The sequence below is a fragment of the Heteronotia binoei genome, chromosome 7, assembly GCF_032191835.1.
Source record: "Heteronotia binoei isolate CCM8104 ecotype False Entrance Well chromosome 7, APGP_CSIRO_Hbin_v1, whole genome shotgun sequence".
Taxonomy (NCBI): domain Eukaryota; kingdom Metazoa; phylum Chordata; class Lepidosauria; order Squamata; family Gekkonidae; genus Heteronotia; species Heteronotia binoei.
Genome location: NC_083229.1, coordinates 68,444,334 through 68,464,724, shown reverse-complemented (window position 1 = coordinate 68,464,724; position 20,391 = coordinate 68,444,334). Strand labels below are relative to the sequence as shown.

The 20,391-nt window shown below is 42.1% G+C and overlaps 1 protein-coding gene across 15 annotated transcripts in view; it reads right to left on the bottom strand.

Moving 5' to 3' along the window:
- ST18 (ST18 C2H2C-type zinc finger transcription factor) overlaps positions 1-20,391 on the bottom strand; it is a 194,904-nt gene that overhangs the window by 47,494 nt on the left and 127,019 nt on the right. For 14 of the 15 annotated variants that reach the window (XR_009555665.1, XR_009555666.1, XR_009555664.1 and 11 more), the window contains exon 12: positions 10,555-10,800. Coding sequence is in view for 12 of the 15 variants with exons in the window: in XM_060243813.1 (XP_060099796.1) it covers positions 10,555-10,800 (246 nt within the window). In the remaining 3 variants the exon portion in view is untranslated. The remainder of the gene's footprint in view (positions 1-10,554; positions 10,801-20,391) is intronic. The other variant, XM_060243811.1, reaches the window with a different exon arrangement.

Genomic DNA, 20,391 nt, shown 5'->3' with positions numbered 1-20,391 from the left:
TGAGGGGTGAATACGTTGATGTATTTAGTCTCCTGTACAGAGAATTGGAGAAGAAGAGTAAGGAGGAAATGGATGAGAAGGAGAAACTCAGGCGTAGGAAGGTTGATAGGACCTGGGCCAATCAGCTGCCGGGTTTTCTCATATATGTGGGAGTGATTGCAAGGGCACAGCCAGGTAGGGCTGCGCCATTGTTTCAGTATTGTGACATCATATATAGAGCATACACCGATTTTGCGGGAGCGGCCTGGTTACAATACGATGAAACTTTTAGGATGAGAGCAGCAATTAATCCGATGTTGCCGTGGGACCAAAGCAATCAGCAGTTGTGGTTGCAGCTGATGGCCTCGGCTAAGCCCAATTTGGGTGATAGGGCCGATAGTGGGCATTTAGTACATAGACAGCCAGGTACCTCAAGAGCCCACTCTACGGCGGGTCAGCCGGTTCAACCCTGGCTGCTATGTTGGGAGTTCACATCTCAAGAAGTGTGCTCATGGAAATCATGTAAATTCAGGCATGAATGCCGGTTATGCAGCGGTCCCCATGCATTTTCGGCATGCAGTAAAGCCAAACAATAAGGGGGGTCAAAGCGCCCCAGGGGAGGGGATAATTCGCAGACACCTGGTAAAGGGTCCCAGTCCCATTTGACTGAGAGTTCTTAGGCGTTTCCCTGAAGGTTATCCCAGGGTCGCTGACAGAGACTATTTGTGGGATGGGTTGTTTGGGGTTTAGGATCCCATTTCAGGGGCCTAGGGCACCCTGTAGGGCATCCAACCTTCATTCCATTGTGGGACTTGAGCATGTTGTTAGAGCAAAGATAGCAAAGGAATGTGCGGAAGGGCGAGTTATTGGTCCTTTCGAAGCCCCTCCAGTTCCATGTTTGAGGGTCCCCCCATTGGGAGTGGTTCCTAAGAAGGCAGCGGGTGAATATAGGTTGATTCACCACCTTTCTTATCCCAGTGGGGGATCGGTGAATGATGGCATTCCCGACCACCTTTGCTCAGTTAGATACATTTCTTTTGACCAGGCGGTCAAGGTCATGCGGGGGTGCGAGCTGGGCGCAGAAATGGCCAAATACGACTTTAAGTCAGCATTTCGTCTTTTACCTGTGCACCCTGAGGACTTTGAGCTGTTGGGGTTTAAATTTGAGGGAAAGTATTATATGGATAGAGCATTGCCGATGGGGTGCTCTGTATCCTGCGCTGCCTTTGAGCGGTTTAGTTCCTTCTTGGAATGGCTGCTGAAGGATAGATCAGGGCGTGGTGAGACAGTTCATTATTTAGATGACTTTCTGTTTGTGGGCGCGGCAGGGACCGGGCATTGTGCCAAGCTGTTGGAGCTTTTCATGAAGCTGGTAGATGAGCTCGGTGTGCCGTTAGCACATGAGAAGACGGAGGGCCCTGCTATACGGCTTACATTTTTGGGTATCGAGTTGGATACCTTCCAGCAAGTTTCTCGGCTGTCAGTCAAAAAGGTTAGGGAAAGGCTGGCAGCATTAAAGCGAAAACGTAAGGTGTCGCTTTTGGAGCTGTAGCAACTGGTAGGGCATCTCAATTTTGCCTGCAAAGTGGTAGCGCTGGGCAGGGCATTCCTTCGGCGCCTTTGTGATGCCATGGGGTCACTGCGTTTACCTCATAACAGAGTGCGCATAACGGCTAGCATGCGCAGTAATTGGACAGCAGTACGTGGCTGTCCAAACGAATGCCCCAGGGCTGTTTTTCTGCCATACGGGGGGGGGGGTCCCCCTCACCAAGTATCAATTTTGGGTGGTGACAGCACGGGCACTGGATAAGTTAGGATTGGGGAGATTTAAGTTCGGGACCCATTCCTTCTGAATTGGGGCTGCATCGACTGTGGCAGCAATGGGCTATCCTGGACTGGCCATCCAATGGGTGGGACGTTGGCACTCGGCTGCTTACTGTGCCTATGTGCATCCATTGTTGTTTCCCTTAAGGGCCGGGAGTTAGCAGTTTTGTCATGTTAAGTTGATGTTCAGTTGTTGATTGTTTTTTCATTCCAGGTGCTGTGGCTCGTCAGGGGAGGCTGCGGATCCTCATATGCGGGCACAGTATGATATTCTGGGCCGCCTACTTTGCGAGGAGATCGCCAGTAAGCTCACAGTTAAGGCTGAGTGAGTGGGCTATTGTTGAATGGCAGGGACAACAGGGGTTAAGATAGCCAGGGCTCCTGCCTTTGCTGTTTTCGGGAAGGGTCAGTTCCCCGCCTCACATACTCGTCATTCACCTTGGGGGGGAATGATCTGGGTTTGATGAAGGGGAAAGCCCTGTCCTTGAAGGCGGTGGCGGATCTCCAGGCCATCGTGTGGAGGTGGCCTGGAGTTCACCTGATTTGGTCTTCCATCCTGCCACGGAGAGTCTGGCGGGCTGCTTGGGACCCGGCGGGGATTGAGTGTGTTAGAAGGAAGGCAAATCGAGCCCTGAGGAAGGCCTTGGAAGGGGGTCTGGGTACCTTCCTTCCCCACCCTGGGATTAGGGTAGATATGGTTGAGTTGTACCCGTCAGATGGCATCCATCTGTCGGACATGGGGAATCGGGCCTTTTTGAGTGACTTGAGGCAAGGTCTTCAGGCGGCTCTGAGCCACCCAGGAGGTGCTAATGTCTAAGCAGAGGCTTGGCATTGGCGATAGCAGAAGGAGCAAGGGGTTTATACCTTGCTGGTGAGCACCCAGGCCTCTGCACCTGTTTAGTGCAGTCGATCCACAGGAATGGCAGATGGGCTTTATGGCTCAATGTCATATAATGCAGATTGTATCCATGCCTCCCCCTTTATTCGCCTCCTTCTGGTGATTGGGGCTGAAGTGTAAGGGGAGGACAATTGTTGGCCTGCCGGCCCGGCGCTAACCACATTTCTATGGCTCATGCTGGGGGCAGGGTGGCTCGCCCATTGTTGGACTTGGCAGGGTCAGTGGAAGACCCCAGGGCTTGTCCAATAGCTGTTTTACCTTGCCATGTTAATTTGTGAAGTTAATAAAGTGGCCTGTTTCCCAATAATTATGTGTCAGCCTCTTTATTCCGACTGGAGGGCACAATTCAGCCCCTCCCTGGCTGGGCCGCAAATGCGGCTACGCACCGTGGGGCCGTCTTTTGCATCCCCGGAAGGATGCAAGGCTGTGCTGAGCTTCCCGGGCATCCGGGTGCTTCAGGAGGGCGAAGCATTGGGGCTATATATAGCCTCAGCCCCACTTGTCCTTCGCAGTCCTGGGGAAGCTCTCTGCCCACCCACCCACCCTGCTGTAGTACAGGTTTTGACCAGTCATCTTATTAGGGGCCAGGTAGGAATTTTTTCACTCTCACCTGATTGGCTGGTGGTGAGGTGTTTTTCGCCTACCTTGTACTGCGGGCAGCAGTGTGGCAGTTAGGTAGGTAGGTTTAATTTGGCCACTTGGCAGAAGGAGCAAGGGGTTTATACCTTGCTGGTGAGCACCCAGGCCTCTGCACCTGTTTAGTGCAGTCGATCCACAGGAATGGCAGATGGGCTTTATGGCTCAATGTCGTATAATGCGGATTGTATCCATGCCTCCCCCTTTATTTGCCTCCTTCTGGTGATCGGGGCTGAAGTGTAAGGGGAGGACCACATTTGTATGGCTCGTGCTGGGGCCAGGGTGGTTCGCCCATTGTTGGACTTGGCGGGGTCGGTGGAAGACCCCAGGGCTTGTCCAATAGCTGTTTTACCTTGTTGTGTTAATTTGTGAAGTTAATAAAGTGGCCCATTTCCCAATAATTATGTGTCAGCCTCTTTATTCCGACTGGGGGGTGCAATTAACAGATTCACTAAATAAAGAATAAGTTACCTAAGTGTTAACTCTAAGCAGAGTTCCCCTTAAGTTTTAGAAAGGTGTAACTCAACGCAGGATTGCACTGTTAAGTATCCTGCTATGGCAGCTAAAAGGAGAAAGTTTCCTTGTGGTCTTTAAGCAAGATAAGTTAATGATTTTTTTTTTTGGAGGGTGGAATTACGTGTGGACACGGCTGACTAGTCTGTTGGGTATAGTTGGAGCATTACCACTTTGGGGTTGGGCACAAGCTGCCTCTAGCTTTTGTTTTTAACCATTTTTCCTGGATTTTAAAAAGCTCTCATTCTATAAAAAGTTGTCATGTTTTAAAACTGAATGATTTTTCTCCCCATTTTTAAAAGGTAGAACAAGTGTACCCATTGCTCCACCCTGCCTAAAGTGTTATATTTCAGGTTAAATCAAGGACTTTCTCAGATCTAGTAGGACTTATCTTTCAACAGAAAGCTTCCTGGTGCTACATCACACAGTACTTTGAGAATTCCAGCAAATTCTAGAATAGTGTGCAACATTACAAGGGTAGGGAAGGGTGTTTGCTGTTTTGGAATCACAAGTCTAATCCACCTCCCCAATCCCCCACCCCCGGCACACAGAAGGACTTGCTTGTTCTTTGGTCCTGACCAGTGAGCATATTCCAATGCACATTCAAGGGTCAAAAACAGGAATAAATTCCATTAATGTACAGATGGAAGTTTATATTGATTTTTGCAAAGATCAGAACATAATGACACGAAAAACAGATAACAGCATCTGGCACTTGTAACATTTTAAACCCGGAAATCTTCAGGGAACATACAGTTGGACTAAACTGACAACTCCAGCTATTTCTCAGCACTTTGCTTTTGGAGATGGCATGAACCTCTTCCCAATTTCAGGGTTTTCTTTTCTTTTTTAAAGGGAGCACTTGGGCAAGTAATTGCACTACGCATGATGAAGACCATTTTTCTAGACATGACCAGCAAACACAAAAGCTGTTCTCCTATGAACAAGAAATTATAAGCAAACAGTAAGAGTTCATCTTAGCTCTTCAACATTTTCATTATTTTTAAAGTCTTTGCTCCTGAGACTCTTGCCCATGGACAATACTATGTAAAACTAATATGTACAGATCAAGCACTAAATTATTCCCCACAATCACATGGTTCCCTCCTTTGTGCTTATACAATACAAGTATATATGATTATACAATACAAATAGGGACCTGTGAGAGTTGTGGTAGAGAGAATCTCATCCTTTCCTTCCATTCACCTGCTGAGTCAGGCATTGAACCACCAGCCCACCTGCCCATAGCTCAGCCACTGCTTCTGCTCTCCCATCTCCTGGACTCCCACCTGGTTCACATGGTGGAGGGTGGTTACGGAATCCTGCTTCTTTGCCTCCTCTCCTGCAGATGAGGAGCTTGCCTCAATGACAGAGAAGGTGAACAGTACTGGGTCCCGATCCTCCTACTCCAGACACTCATATTGGAGAGGCAAGAGGCTGCTCCTCCTACCTCTGACTACATTGCTGCTGCTCCAGCCACATGTGAGTAGGGTGACAATGGTTTATGCTCTCCTCATTCCTGCTGTCTGTGTCTCCTATATGCATCCAACACAGGTGACAACACCACAGAGGAGGTAACACTCCTCTGTTTGGGGAAAATTTACACCCTTCCATCCATTAAAAAAAAAACAAAAAAACCTTCAGTTTTTCTGCAAATCTGGGTGGTTCCCCAGGTTTGTCAAAATATCTGTTTCCTTCTACATTGCCCAGTTCCTCAGATTTAATTATATACAGATGAGTCATTTTGAGAGTTAGATATACTGATTATTTACAACACCAGTTTCCCTCTCTTCCCATTGTGGGCCAAAGCCTCATAAGACATTTTGGTACCACCATGTTCCAGTTATGCCTCCAGTCTTCTTGCAACATCCACTTGCCCTTGCCTAAAAAATTCCATGTTACCAGCTGGGCATATTACTTTCAGTGGTGCATACACTTAGGGGTACAGTGGCTAAACTGCACAGGAGACATCTAACCACACACATACAAACCATTTCTCAGTTGCTTTATTTCTTAAACTCATTGCCTTCCCAGAGTTTCATCCCTGAATTATAGGCAAGTATTATGCCAAAGAAAATGTGGAATTTTTTGGTGTCCAGAGCGCTGTAATTGTTTGATAACATTTTGCAATTTGTTAAAATGAATTTTTGATAGATTTTCCTGGTTTGCTACATACTATCCTGCTGCTTCTGTGCCTTACAGCAGGCCCACACAAACATTGCAATAACAAACAAACAAAAAGTAGTATACTGTGGTCTTTATTTCAGGCCTGTTGACTTGCTACCTAGAACAGCTGAGATGAAACAAACTTCCTGGGCTATCTGGCTGCTTGGGGCATCTTGGGATGGTGGGTGTACACAGGTAGAGACTACAGAGGGTCCTCCAGACATGTTGTGAGAGATCGGGAGAGATCTTGTTCAAAGAACTTTAACATCTTCTATTCTCTGATAGTGAAATAAGCAGTCATATCACAATTGTAAGAACTGTGGTCCTCAACTGCCAGAAGCATAACACCACTGAGGAGGCAGCATGAGATCAAAATGCTTGAAGGGCAAGGCTGGATATAGAGATGAGGATGGATATATCATTAGCAGGGTGACTAACTCTGGGTTGTGAAATACCTGGTGATTTCGGGGTGGAGTCTGGAGAACTGAGGGACCTCAATGGGGCATAATGTCATAGAGTCCTGCAAAGGAGCTGCTTTCTCCAGGTAAACTGATCTCTGTAGTCTGGAGATTATTTGTAATTCTGGGAGATCTCCAGGTAATAGCTGGAGGCTGGCAACCTTAACTATTAGTGTGGTCATCTTCAGATGACAAACAAAAGGAGAACAATCTTCAAAAGGGGTAGATAACAAAATCTTCACATACTTACAATAACTTAAATGTAAACACAACTCACCTTAGTGTAAGCTCTATTATCCAGATGCTAAATGTTGGTGGTGAACTGTTCAAACCCTCTGCTCTCCCTTCTTTGGGCTTCGCATCTTTAATTCACCCCAAATAACCTTGTTAGTTTTAGTATCCATCCTTCCACTTACAGCCTGTGGCTGCTCAGGAATCTAGTCTCTACAGTCACTTCAACTGATTTTACTAGACAAATGCAAAATCTGGACACTTCAGAGGACAGGTCTTAAAAAAACTGACTTCCATCTAAAGAGTCCAGGCTTCAAAAACAGAACTGTCCCTTGAAATAGAGGATATCTGACCCATCCTAGCATACCCCCCCCCACAAGTTCTGACACGAATGGGGTGGGGTGGGGCAAGGTCAGCTTTTCTTTTTGTCTCTGAGTTCATCATGCTGCCCCAGTAGTTTATTTTCCTTGTCTCTTGGCTAGTTTGCTTCAGACTACCTCCTTTTTTAATTTACAATTTTTATTGAGAAATTTCTGATTACAATAGTTTAGAAATCATTTTTGAATTGTATGATTGTAATTTCTATCTTTGAATACATACCAACATAAAAAACAAAGAAAACTTACAAAATTAGAGTTACATGCATACAATAGCTCGTGTCTAAGTTTTAGGTCAGGATTTAACAAAAATAAATCATTGAGTTGTACAATGTGTTATTCGGTAGGATCTCCTGTTGAGTTAAGAAGGTAATTATTGGAAACCAAGGGGTTACAATTTTTTTTCTCATAAGATAATGCTGATGTTAAAAAGTAGCAACTATATGCTAGTTTACAATAAATAAAATACTCCCAGAAATAGTTGCACCAGCTTTGGAGTGTAGGAAATTTTGAATCTTTCCATTTTTTGGCTAGTAATGTTTTTGCAACAATAACACAACCATTTCTTTTTTGTGTCTTTCTATGTTGCCTGTATTCCAGTGATTTAGTGCTTCAGACTATCTCCTGATGACTTCACCAGGGTCTTCCTGCCAAACAAGATGGAAGACTCAAAAGATTAGGCCTTTTTGGTAATTGCCTGGCTTAGAGGTTTGGGAATTCTGAATTGCCACAACAGGCTTTTCCTGGGGGAGTATGGTGGAATTGCATTCCAGAGTCTTTTTGTAGAAACAAAATTCTCAAAAAAATATTTAAAAGTCCATGAGGGGCACCCATGTGTTTCTCCTTCATTTCTCTTTTGAGAGTTCCAGCACCTCTTTTTCAAAAAAAGAAAAAGTCGTAGGTTTACCTAAAATCATTAGGGTTAGAGAGTACAATGCTGTGTGGACATAGCATTATCTTGTTTCTCATTGCAGCTGTCTTACTGAAACAAGCCATTTACATGTAGCAGCTCACCAAAAGGGGTGGTTGATGTTTCTTCCATACTGCCATAGACCTTTTCCCAAGTGTGCACTAGCATAGAGAAAATCTGCAAAGTGAGATACTACTGGCCACAAACTGCTTGACATAAGGAGACACTATCACAGGAAGCAATTTAATATGGTTTCCATATGGCAGCCATTTTGTGTGTACCATTGCTAAGTTATAGAAAAAGACACATCTGAACAAACTGTGCTGATTCCTGTTAATTTATCGAAGTGCCACTCAATTGGCATTATAAGGGTCCAAGGCTGATTTTTCACCATAATAGCAAGTCCAAATAAACCTCCCCTTTGCCTAGTCCTGGCATCAGTGTTCATATAGAAAACATGGCCAAAAAGATAGAGAGAGAAAAAAGAAACAAACAAACAAAAGACAACTGCCAACACTCAGTAAATACATAAATGAAAAGGGTATAACAAAAATCAAGGAAATCACCAGGTTTTAAATTATAATTTAGTACAGTATCTCTTACACATGATGAATTACTTTATGTAAATATTTGTGTTATTTATGAGGGGTGGGTATGGGCCCACAGCTGCATTTTTGTTTTCTAGTCAATCTCCATTGTAGGCCAAATTGACATGCTATGTTGACATGCATATTGATGTTCTCTTCTAGTATATTTGTGAGGAACAGAAAGCAGTGAATGGAATGTGACTTATTTTTTTATTATTTCCTTAATTACTTTGGTGATTGAACCTGATGATTGCTTGAGCACAAAACCGCACATAACATGGACAGATGCTGTCAGGAATTATTTTATTTATTTATTCTTCAGATTTCTATTCCACCCTCCCCAGGTGAACTCAGGGCGGATCACAACAGTAAATAAAATTCATTATGATAAATTACACTGGTTTAAAATTACATCAGTTTAAAATCATTAAAACAATAAATCATAGCAACATGAAAGTGACTTATTTGAGCCGCACAGATGGAAATAAGTGCTTCAGTGGGTTGGAAATCAAAACTGGAAGGTCAACTAGAATGGATGCCTACTGTCTCACCCAAAGGCCTGGCAGAACAGCTTTGCCCCCTATTTCCCCACAGCACTGTGGTGCACTACTTTACCTCTCTGATTCCCAACAGCTTTTCTTCGGTATAAAGCTGCTTTGCTGCAAAATTTTGAGAAAGACCACAGCAAAGCCAAGATGTCTGATGTCTTTTGGATTTTCCCAGACCTTCCACACAGCAGTTATTTTCCATTGTACTGGTTTGAAGATATTTAAACCTAAAATACAGCTCCAGTTCCTGACTCTTCCATGTAGACAGTCAAAGCAGTACTAAGGCGTCCAAGGAATACTTTCCATTTTAAATTTCATCTATTCTCTTTCCACCTTGATTATTTCCTGTTCTTTGCTTCAGCCTACCAGTTTTCTTGAGCACCAAGGAATCAATTTGTTCCTTTGAGGTGGGGTTACAAGGTTTGTACTTTTAAGCAGCCAAAGCCATTGTTATATTAAAAATTTCTTTCTGATAGTTAAGTCATAATTTCTTTATTATAGCAATGAAAAAGAATAAAAATAATTTAAAAAATATGTACAGTGAATTATTCTTGTTACAAAACAAAAAGCTGCATTTATCCCTCTCTCTGCTCACAATTAGCCACTTTTTCATGAGAGCTGTAAACAGGGATGCTAGCCTCCAGGTGGGATCTGGGGATCTCCTGGAATTACAGCTCATCTCCAGACTACAGATAAAGAAGAAGATATTGGATTTATATCCCGCCCTCCACTCCGGGTGGAGTTCTATGGCACTGCACCCCACTGTGGTCCCTGTTCTCCCAAAGCGCCATCTTTAAATCTCAGGAGTTTCCCAACTTGGATCTGGCCACCAGACCCCTCATCCAATGCCGTTGGCCAGGGGAGATTTGGCAAGTCTGACTGAAAGATAGCCATGTAGTCAAGAAGGAATGGGAAATAATAATACTGATCACAAAGAAAAAAATGGAATCTTTGGTAGTACTAAAAGATCATAATGAGGAACCACCCTATACATTATAGCTTATAACATTTTCAGGAAAGGAAAATCCTAGTCATCAAGTTCCTGAAAATTAGATTTTTAAATCTCTAATGCTTTTCCAGCTCTCTGTATAGAACCTACTTCCTAAATTTAAGTGGTAGTTTCTCAGAATGTTGACTGCCCTCTCTAGATTTTGGGAATTATCATAAAATTCCAAGTGTTTACCTTTTAAATTCCCTCTTTCTGTGTAGAAAAAGTCATCACTAACCATTTTTGACAGCTCTTTTAACTGGTTCCTAGTCCTCAATACATTGCCTCAAGTTCAGTACCACTAAAATAAATGATGTTTACATCTATATACAGTTTAGGAGAAGTGTTATTTGGCATAGCCCTAACTAGACACTAAGGAATAGTCATCCAAGATTAGAATATATTGTTCCCATGTACTGACAAAGAGAAAAAAAAATACCTCTTTCTCCTCCTCTTTTCTCCCTTGGGTCTTGCTATAGTTGATGGGCATATCCCAGCCTTCCTTCTCACACAAAGCCTGGTAGAAGGTGGTATTTACCAGAATGTTGCCTGTTTTGAAGGGAGAAGAGGAAGGAGTGGGGACTGTTGCAGTGGAAGAACTTAGATGAGTAACCTTTTCTTGGTTTCGGTTCTTTTTCATGCTCAAATCCAGGGTGCCATTTTCATCCACTTCTATATCAACTCCCTGACATGTGAGAGGAAAGAGAGAAATGTTTAGACAGTGAACAGTTTGCAGTGGCTACATAAGACATGTGAGGCTTTTAAGGGATAAGTGTAAAAGCAAGCTTTTATTTAAATTTATCTAAATCTAAAACCAGCTTTTCGGTTTACAGTTAAATGTTTAATTCTTCAGAAGACTTAAGTGTGACCTCAGTAATGCTCTTTCCATGCTTCTGTGCTTAAACACATTAATCAGAATTTGAATAAGATGCTTCTTAAATGTCAACTATATATACTAAATCTGAGGGTTTAAAAAAAAAGTTTAGCTTTAAATCTCTTTAATCATGTCACTCTTATGGAGAATATGATCCCTATGCAAGTAAAAGCATTAATTCAGTGCTTAGTTCATCAACAGCATTATTATTACATCCCACCCCTTTCCCCTCCCACTCTAGAAATATTACAACATCTGTATCAGAGGGGGGAAGAAAGAAATATACTAATCAGATATGACTCCCCCCCCCCCCATCGATCTCTCTTTATCTGAAATGGGGCTTGAATTAGAAAGCTCTTTTAAAAGGTTTATTGTAAGGGGCAGATTGTGTCTCTGAATCACAGACTCTATTGGGAACTACATGGAGTGAAAGGAATGCTCTGGAGGATACTACTATTTTTCACACTGAACTTTATCTAACAATATTACTTCTCCCCAGGGCTTTTCTTGAAGCAGGAACTCCTTTGCATATTAGGCCACACACCACTGATGTAGCCAATGCTCCAAAAGTTTACAGTAGGCCCTGTAAGAAGAGCCCTGTAAGCTCTTGGAGGATGGCTACATCAGGGTGTGTGGCCTTATATGCAAAAAAGTTCCTGCTAGGGGTGTGCAAAAAAAAAAAAAATCGGAATTAATCGGATTTGGAAATATTACGGGGCCAAAATATTTGGAATACCGTATATTTCTGAAAACCTGTATTTGGAATAGCCATATAATAATAATAATAATAATAATAATAATAATAATAATAATAATAATACTTTTTATTTGTATCCCGCCCTCCCCGCAAGGGCAGGCTCAGGGTGGCTCACAGCATATGAATACAATACAATAAAATTATACATAGTACTTAGATTTATAATTATAAAATCGACATAAATCCATTTACAAATTGTATTAAAATTAATTATGGTGCTATAACTTAGATCTTTGATATATTCTGTGGCTAAAAACATATCCAGCGACACTTTCTTAGCTCAGCATTAGGTGAAGGCTATTTTGAAGAGGTAGGTCTTACAGGCCCTGCGGAATTGATCTAAGCATCGCAGGGCCCGCACCTCCTCCTGGAGATATTCGGCTATTTCCAAATATATGGCCCAATTATACCCTATGGGCCACTGAAATCAATGGCAAAATAGGGTATATTGGAAGCCACCTGGAGGGGAGGGGGTTTGAGGGATAGTCCCCAAATTTGCAGGGAGCCTGCACGGGACTCCCCCCCCACAACCCCCCCAAGTTCCCAAAAAATTGGGCCAGGGGTTCCCATTCCCTATCCCACCATTATACCCTTCGGACCATTGAAATCAATGGCAACATAGGGCATAATCAGAGGCTACTGGGGGGAAGGGGTTTTGACAAAGAGCCCCCAAAACTGCATGGAACCTCAGACTCCAAAAATAGCTCTATAAAAACATGAAAGTGACCCACCCCACACAACCAACACACCAACCAGAGGTAATTAAAAAAACCCAAAATGTGACAGAAAGAAACTTAACTTTTAACACCCCTCCCAAAAAAAAACCAGAACCAGGAAAGGGACAACAGGACAGGATGCAAAACCAACAGCAACAGATCCAAACAAATCCGAGAAAAGGCCACCAAACTCAACTGTTAAAAAACTGAACTTTTTAACAATAAAAAATATCAGGCCAAATCAGTCAACACCCACCCCCACCAAAAAATAAAAATAAACCAGAACCAGGAAAAGGGACAACAGGACAGGATGCAAAACCAGCAACAACAGATCCAAACAAATCCAACTGAGAAAAGGCCAACAAACTCAACTGTTAAAAACTGAACTTTTAGGCCAAACAGCGCCCCCCCCCACAAGAACCAGAAGAGAAAAGGAACACAGCAGCAACAAAATCAAACACAGAATCCTTTTAAAACAGTAAAAAACTTGACTTTTAACAATACAGTAACTTAACCAACTCCTCCCCCCAAAAAAACCTTCACCCGAACCCCAAGAAATCCAAGCCATCCAAATCAGGAAAAGTAAAAGGACACTGCACTTTTAAAAGTCCTCTCACTAAAGTTAGATATAGGCAAATTGGCAAAACCCCCCCCACCCCAGACCCCACCCCCAGCAGAACCCCCTAACCCCAAATAAACTATCCACCCACCCAAATCTCGATAAGTAAAGGGACTCTGAGTCTTAAAAAGTCCTTTTACTTTTATCCTAACTAAAATAAAAACAAGAACCCCAAGACTGTCTTACCTTAGATGTCTTCTCCAGGCAGGTCAGGAAAGGCCGAGAGAGAGCAGCAGCAGCTGAGGCCAAGGACCAGAGCAGCACAATCTCTCTCACACACCAACTCCAACACAGCAGCAATGGAATGGAGTCCAGCCAGGCAGACTCCTTAAAAAGGTTCTCTGGCCCTACACAGAGCAGTTTCAAAAAACCCACTGCTCTGTGATTGGCCAGAGAACAGTGCTTACTTGGATACCCAAGCCATCAGCTACACAACAGCCCTGCAAAGCATGCATTTGCAATGCATTTTGCAAATGCATGCTTTGGACTGGCTGCTGGGGCTCCTCTTCCCCTCCCCCTCCCTCCCTGATTCCAGGGAGGCTATGGGAGAGGCGGGAAAAGGCTCCCAAAGGCAGGAAAAAAGGCAAGCAGCTTCCCACCTTTTACATTGAGTTCCGTATACTTCCAAATATTGATTCGGAAGTATACGGTAAGCTGTATACGGCTCCCATATAATGCCTTCTAATTGGATTCAGAAGTATACGACACCGTATACTTCTGAATCAGGGAGTATTCAGCGGTCTATTCAGTTCGGCCAAATCAAATGCACATCCCTAGTTCCTGCTACAAAAAAAGCCCTGCTTCTCTCACAGTTGTAGGTCCCAAATGATATTAGAGCCATATTTCGAGTTGCGTTTCAATATCACATATGTGTAATGTTTCTTAGTCTGTTGCATAAACTGCACATAAACATTTGCAAAGAGCAGGTTAAATGTTGTATAAGATCAGCCATGAAAGATAGGGTTCTGTCTTCACCATAAGAAAACAGTATCAACAATACATCACTGTTAGCATCTATGGTGAGCTAGAAGAACTGCACCCTTCTTCTGGATCTTCTGACCATACATGCTCAGCAGTCAACACATGAAGTTTCTAGAGAGATAAGGACTTACTATGCCCATGGTTTCCATAAATGCTTTCCTAGTCACTTGTACTGAGTTTGAGATAATACCCAGAATACTCTGAGTGACACCTACGTTATCCTTGAAAGGGAAGGTCTGCATCAATACATTGGGCTGAAGATTTTTTTCCCCTTGCTGGTTGTCTACAATCTCATGATGGGTAAGCTTCCCTGGGCTTGATTTGGAATGGAGTCACCCACAGTAACCTCAATTTGAATGGAGCAGGATGTAGGATAAAGGAAATCTGCAGAAATCACCTCTTCTCTGAGCTCTTCCAGGAAAAGAGTAAGAGGATGGCACTTCCAGACCATTCTGACTTCCCACAGTCCCCTTATGTCATATATCAATTTATTGCTCTCTATGTTAGATTAAGACATTGTCATTTTAGAGAATGCTTTGCAATATAGAGAGTTAATTGCCCTATGTCTTCTGGCATTATTGTGTCTCCATATTTTTATTGCTGAATGCTGATGTTTGGATAATGAAGGTGGAAAGGTACCAACATTTTAAATAAATTTGATTTTAAATGCCAGGTATCATTCACTTGCAAGGATAGTAGCCATGTAGCAAATATAATCTTGCTAGCTGCATGCAAAGTTTAATCCTGTTAACAGGATCAATCCTTGAACAATTACACTAATTAACAAGGCTAGTCAATGGAACAAAGTGACATAAGATGGTGCACCATGATGACTGTGGTGGTCCTTTCATCCCAGTGGCCCCAGGCTTTCTCCTCCATCCTATCTTTTCTCTTTCCACCAGACATCTTGTCACCCTGCCTCATTCCCTCCTGCTGTAATCAGAGGGAATGTCCTTGAAAGTGCCACTTTATCCTGATGCTTAAAATATATGAGCCCTATGACTTACAGCTGGAGAAGAGGACAGAAGACAAGAGTGGCTGCCAAGAGCAGGCAAGAGAAAAAAGTCCTAAAAACAGGACTTTTTTGAGCAGGAATGCACGGGAACCCAGTTCCGGCTGACTTGGCATCAGGGGATGTGGCCCAATATGCAAATGAGTTCCCGCTGGGCTCTTTCCACACAAAAAGCCCTACCTATAAAAATGTAAAACCTTCTCCCTCAAAGCTGCCCCAAACCTTGCTGGGGTGGCATAGGAGTCAACCCACTTGGGGCAGCTGAATGGCTTGAGCCAACCCTGCCAATGAACTCATTTTGCTTAAAATATCCCACCTCATCTCCAAGAATTTATGCTATGTAAACATGCCTTGAATCTCAGTGAGGAAAATAGGCTACAAATAAAGTAAATAAACTGTGTAGGCTACTCCCCTACACACATTTTTTTTTTAAAAAAAGATTTGGTTAATATAATGGCTGTGTGATGAATACACACATAAACACACATCAGGCTGCTTTACGCTGAATCAGACCACTGGTCCATCCATCAAAATCAGTACTGTATTCTCAGACTGGCAGTGCATGTCCAAGTCTTAGATAGAGATTCTTACCATCTCCTACAACTTGATCCTCTTAAATGGAGATGGTGGGAACTGAATCAGGGAAATTCTGCGTGTCAAGCAGACGTTCTTACACCAAGTCACAACAGCCCATCCCCAACTGATCTGTATGTCTGTGTAAAATCATGAATGCCACTTCCTTAATTTCTTTTGAAAAGTTGAAAATAATCAGGCTAATTGTTTGTGTGTAAGTCAGAATCTGTTGTATTTGCTCCTCTTGCATGAAAGAGTTCACATTTTCAGTCCCATGGCTTAAAAAGAGAGATGCTTTATTATGTTTATGGGAAGTAAATACACTTCTAATATGTTCATACTAAGATGCTTTGGTTGTATCTTTCTGCCCCTTTTTAGTAAATAGTTTAATCTCCTGTGATAGTTTTAAGCTCTGAATTTGACAGTATGGCTTATCCTGGATAATAACTTAGTAACCAAACATCTTATGCCATCTGTATAATATCAAATACATTTTATACCAGCATTAGTAAACCTGACTTACAAAAAATCCAAGATATTAACTGTATCAGTGCCAGCTGAACTTGACTGTGTTGCCATGATTACCCTTGTGTGTTTTTGGCTTCATTGTTGATGTATAAGTATGGCCATGAAACAGAGCTACACGTAATCAAGTTTAATGGCCACTGTAAAGTAAAATGCTAAATATTGTAGTTGCTGATTTTTTTTCATAATAATAAAAAAAACTTGGGTTAAGTCTGCTAGACCAGCATTCACATAAAATGCCAGACCTCTGTGACAGATGGCTTAGGAGAAGATGCCATGTGATGGGGTTGCAGTAGTTTTATAATGCAGAGCCTGTAAATAGTGCAGATTCTCTGTCACTGACAAAATATCAGCAACTCAGAAGGCAGAGATGACAGCAACAAATTCCACAAAAACAGTCAAAGTCTTCTCAAATTAAATCACAGATCCAAACATGTCAGGAAATGCATCTGACAGCTGAGAACCCAGCCTTATTTAGCTGCTCCCAAAAAGATACTTGATTGGAGGACAATATAGGTTGCTAGCATGAGTATGAAGGTATTGGCTAGGGTATCTTTTGAGCTGTGCAGAAATTTGGTTGATGAGGATACACCTAATTCTGATCGGAAACTACCCAGACTGTGAATTTGTAGCGGTGTACAGATGGGGTTTAAGTTAACTCACAGATGCACACAAAAATCAAATATAAGCATGGAGAAATAGTCCCTTGTGCTCACAGGAGGATGGATCCTGTGTTTACAGCATGGCTTTTTATTCAGGGCAGTATAAAATTTCTGTAACTTTTGCTGCCATTGCAGCAAATGCCAAAAGGAAACCTATTTCAGAATTCTTTTTTTTCTTTGCTGTTTTCCATCTCCCTCCCTCAATAGTTCCTTCCTCAATATCCCAATGTTTTCAGTACCTAAAATTTCAAGACAGAATGGTCCACAAGCAGTGGGACCAGTAAAAGATATGCTGCTACACTTACCCTAGTCAGTGTAACAAACCCCCCCCACCACCACAAAAAGCCCTGTCAGAGTACACAAAAAGGGTCTACCTAGGCCTCTGTCATGTTTCAACAGTGGCCAGCCTTATGATTCTGAACAGCCCCATAATCACTGCATGATAGAACCATCCCTCATTGTTCCCTTCCCCACTTCAGAGATAACATTTCATTAACTTGGGTAAGTCATTGACAAGTGGGAACCCACAAGGACTTGCAGGAGGCATCTCATTCTCTCATTCGTCACTGTTTCCTCAATCATTTTCCTGAAAGTCCCCATAGCCTCTTCCTCTTTTACCTGCTTCCTCCTCTCTTTCTAGGGTTGCTAACCTGGAGATCTAATGGACTCACATGGACCTCTCACATACAGAGATCAATTCCCTTTTGGGTTGCCAGTTTCCAAATGGGAAATTCTTGGAAATTTGGGGGCAGAGCCTTGAGAGATTTGGAGAGGGAAGCAGCCTCAGCAGGGTATAATGTCACAGAATTAAACCCTCCAAAGACATTTTCTTCTTAGGGGAACTGATCTCTGTCATCTGGACAGCAGCTGTAATTCTGGGTGATCTCCAGCTCTCACCTGGAGATTGGCAACCTTAGTTCCCCTGGAGAAAATGGCTGCTTTGGAGGATGGAGTCTATGGCATTACACTCCTTGGAGATCCCTTCCCACCCCAAACCCCATCCTCTCCAGGCTCTATTCTCCAAGGAATTTCTCTAGGAATTTCCTAATCTCTTCCCATCTTCAACTTCTCACCCAGCAGCCTCTACCTAAGAAAACTATGGCCAAGTTGTATGGTGCCAGCTATTAGGCCAGGCACCCTTGTATGGTAGGGAGCCCTCAAGGACTTGTGTGTGTGTGTGGGGGGGATGCCTCACTTTCCCTTGTATCCCCCTCCCGTGGTGTTTTGGTTGTTGTTGTTTTTTTAGATTTTACATTATTTCTGGAAACCTTGGGTCCTTTTGAAGTTTGTGGAAAGATCTTCTTTTTAACAGCTCCAGCCCCTGAATTTAAGTTTCCAAAGATTTGTTGACTTGGCTAGAAGGTAAGGCTATAAGATATAAGAGATGTAGCCTAGAGGTTGCCAATTTCCAGTCATTTGTTTTATAATTCTGCCAGGTTGTTGTTGTGATTGATGGCATTAAGTCAACTCACTGAAGAGGGCAATGCAGAGAGATCCAGAACTCTTGTTGCTATCTCAAGAGACAGTTTTGTAGGATGTCCCCTGGGCAAATACTGAGTGGTGGGTAAGTTGAAATGTATCAATTCAGTTTGTGTAGCACTAAGCGTTAGCGTGTATTAACTCATCTTGTTTTACAACCTTGTTATGTCTGAGTGACGAGACGAGTTGAAGGCAACATGCTTTAATGATTCTACTAAACATTAAAATGGGTAAGGAATAGTTCATGCAGAAATTTTGTATATTTCTTAATTACTTGGTATAGATGCAGATTTATTCATCAACTTCACCATTACTAATACTCAGATCTAGTGAGTTGTCATAGATGTTTTTCACCGACTTATCCCCAACAACAACAGAAGCAGCATATTTTGAATTTAACATATTTCAAGCAAGTGTTTTTATTTTTCTGTTTTGTTTTCTTTCAAGGCACAGTATGCATATGCTGTTTTGTCTAAACATGTGAGGAAAAACCCACCCAAACATTAAACAAAATAGTTGGCAAGAAGCAAAGAAGTGGATAAAGATAGACTGCACTGCCTGTGTCTACCTCTTTGAGTCGCAGCAGCAACATAAGCCACAGAAAGGGGGAAATCTGTGATATGATGATACAATATGCAGCAAGAACTATGGTGAGGGTGGATTCTCTCAATCTGATCAGGTCCCACAGTGTTTTGTTAACACTAACTACAAAGGGTGTAGGATTAGGCTACACAAGAGAAGTAAATTAAGAAACTTCTGTTGAAGCCCTGGTATTTCTGTCAGTTCTGTCCTAAGGATGCTTTCCTGTGAGTCAGCCATACTGAGTAGAAATGAGTAGGATTCTGAGAAGACCTGCTTCCAATTGCCCCACAAATCTTTCAGAATATTTTTGGATCTCAGTGATTGTAAATAACCACACTGCAGGTGGTTTCGTGAAAAATAGCTTTGAGATCCACCTTCAGTCATCCAAATACATCAGGACTGGCAGTGCTATAAATGGTGGGGAAGGATTTTGCACGCTGCTTGGGTATAAGAAAATTTGGATCCAATAATTCTAATTAATCTCAAGAGATGTTTATAATTACCTATGCTAGATCAATATCATGTACCTTTCCTCTGGCTTTGATGCCACTGTCATTTCTGGTAACTATAGTTCTGATAGCTTTGTATTGTACCAGTTTAAAGGATGTTTTCTTAAACCTTTTCATTTCATGGATGTTGCTATTAATTATTAATGGTTGCTCATATTTCTTGCTATGGAGAGGAGTACAAATTTAATACAACTAATCAACAGGTTATGTAGGACCCTCTCATTTTCAGTCTGAAAACTTGTGAATGTAGAAGGCTTCCATACTTCAATTTTTAAAAAGATCCTATAAAAACATACATTTAGTTTTTAGTCAAGGTTGGGTTTTTTTTTTTCATTCTACTGTTTGAAAGAATAATAAAATTCTGATACTTTAATACAAAGGAACCAATGGCCTCTTCAAAAGTGCATGAAACCAATCAAGAAATACAATAGATAGATTAGACTATATAAAGACAACAGCAGATTGTACCCCTATCACCAATGTTGAATTTTGAAAGCTGGTGAGGATAATTATAATTACTTCTCCATCCATTCCACTCTCAACACCCAGCTAATATTTTATTACATGATGGTTAACAGAATGGATAACATCAAATGAGAGGAAATACTATTTGGCATGCCAAAGGGAGGTCTATTAAGCAACGCTGAATATTTTGTTTACTTGTTTTAACAAGAGTTAGGGTGGGCTGCAGGAGATAGAGCCTAGGTTTTGTTTGTTGTATTTTTATTTCACCCTGTTAAAAACCAAGGTCTAATCCATCAAGAACTTTTACTGTACAAACAGCACTGGAATATGTGGAACTGAACAGACCACTGTTATACATGAGGTCTGGACAGCTGTTCCCAAGAGATTTATAAATGTCCCCATGCAGGAGTAATAGTAGCAGTAGTAGTAATAGTGACATAGCCATATTATCTGTATTAGTAAATAATAATAAGAATGCTAACAATAATATAGGGGGGGAAACTAATTCCAAATAAATATGTT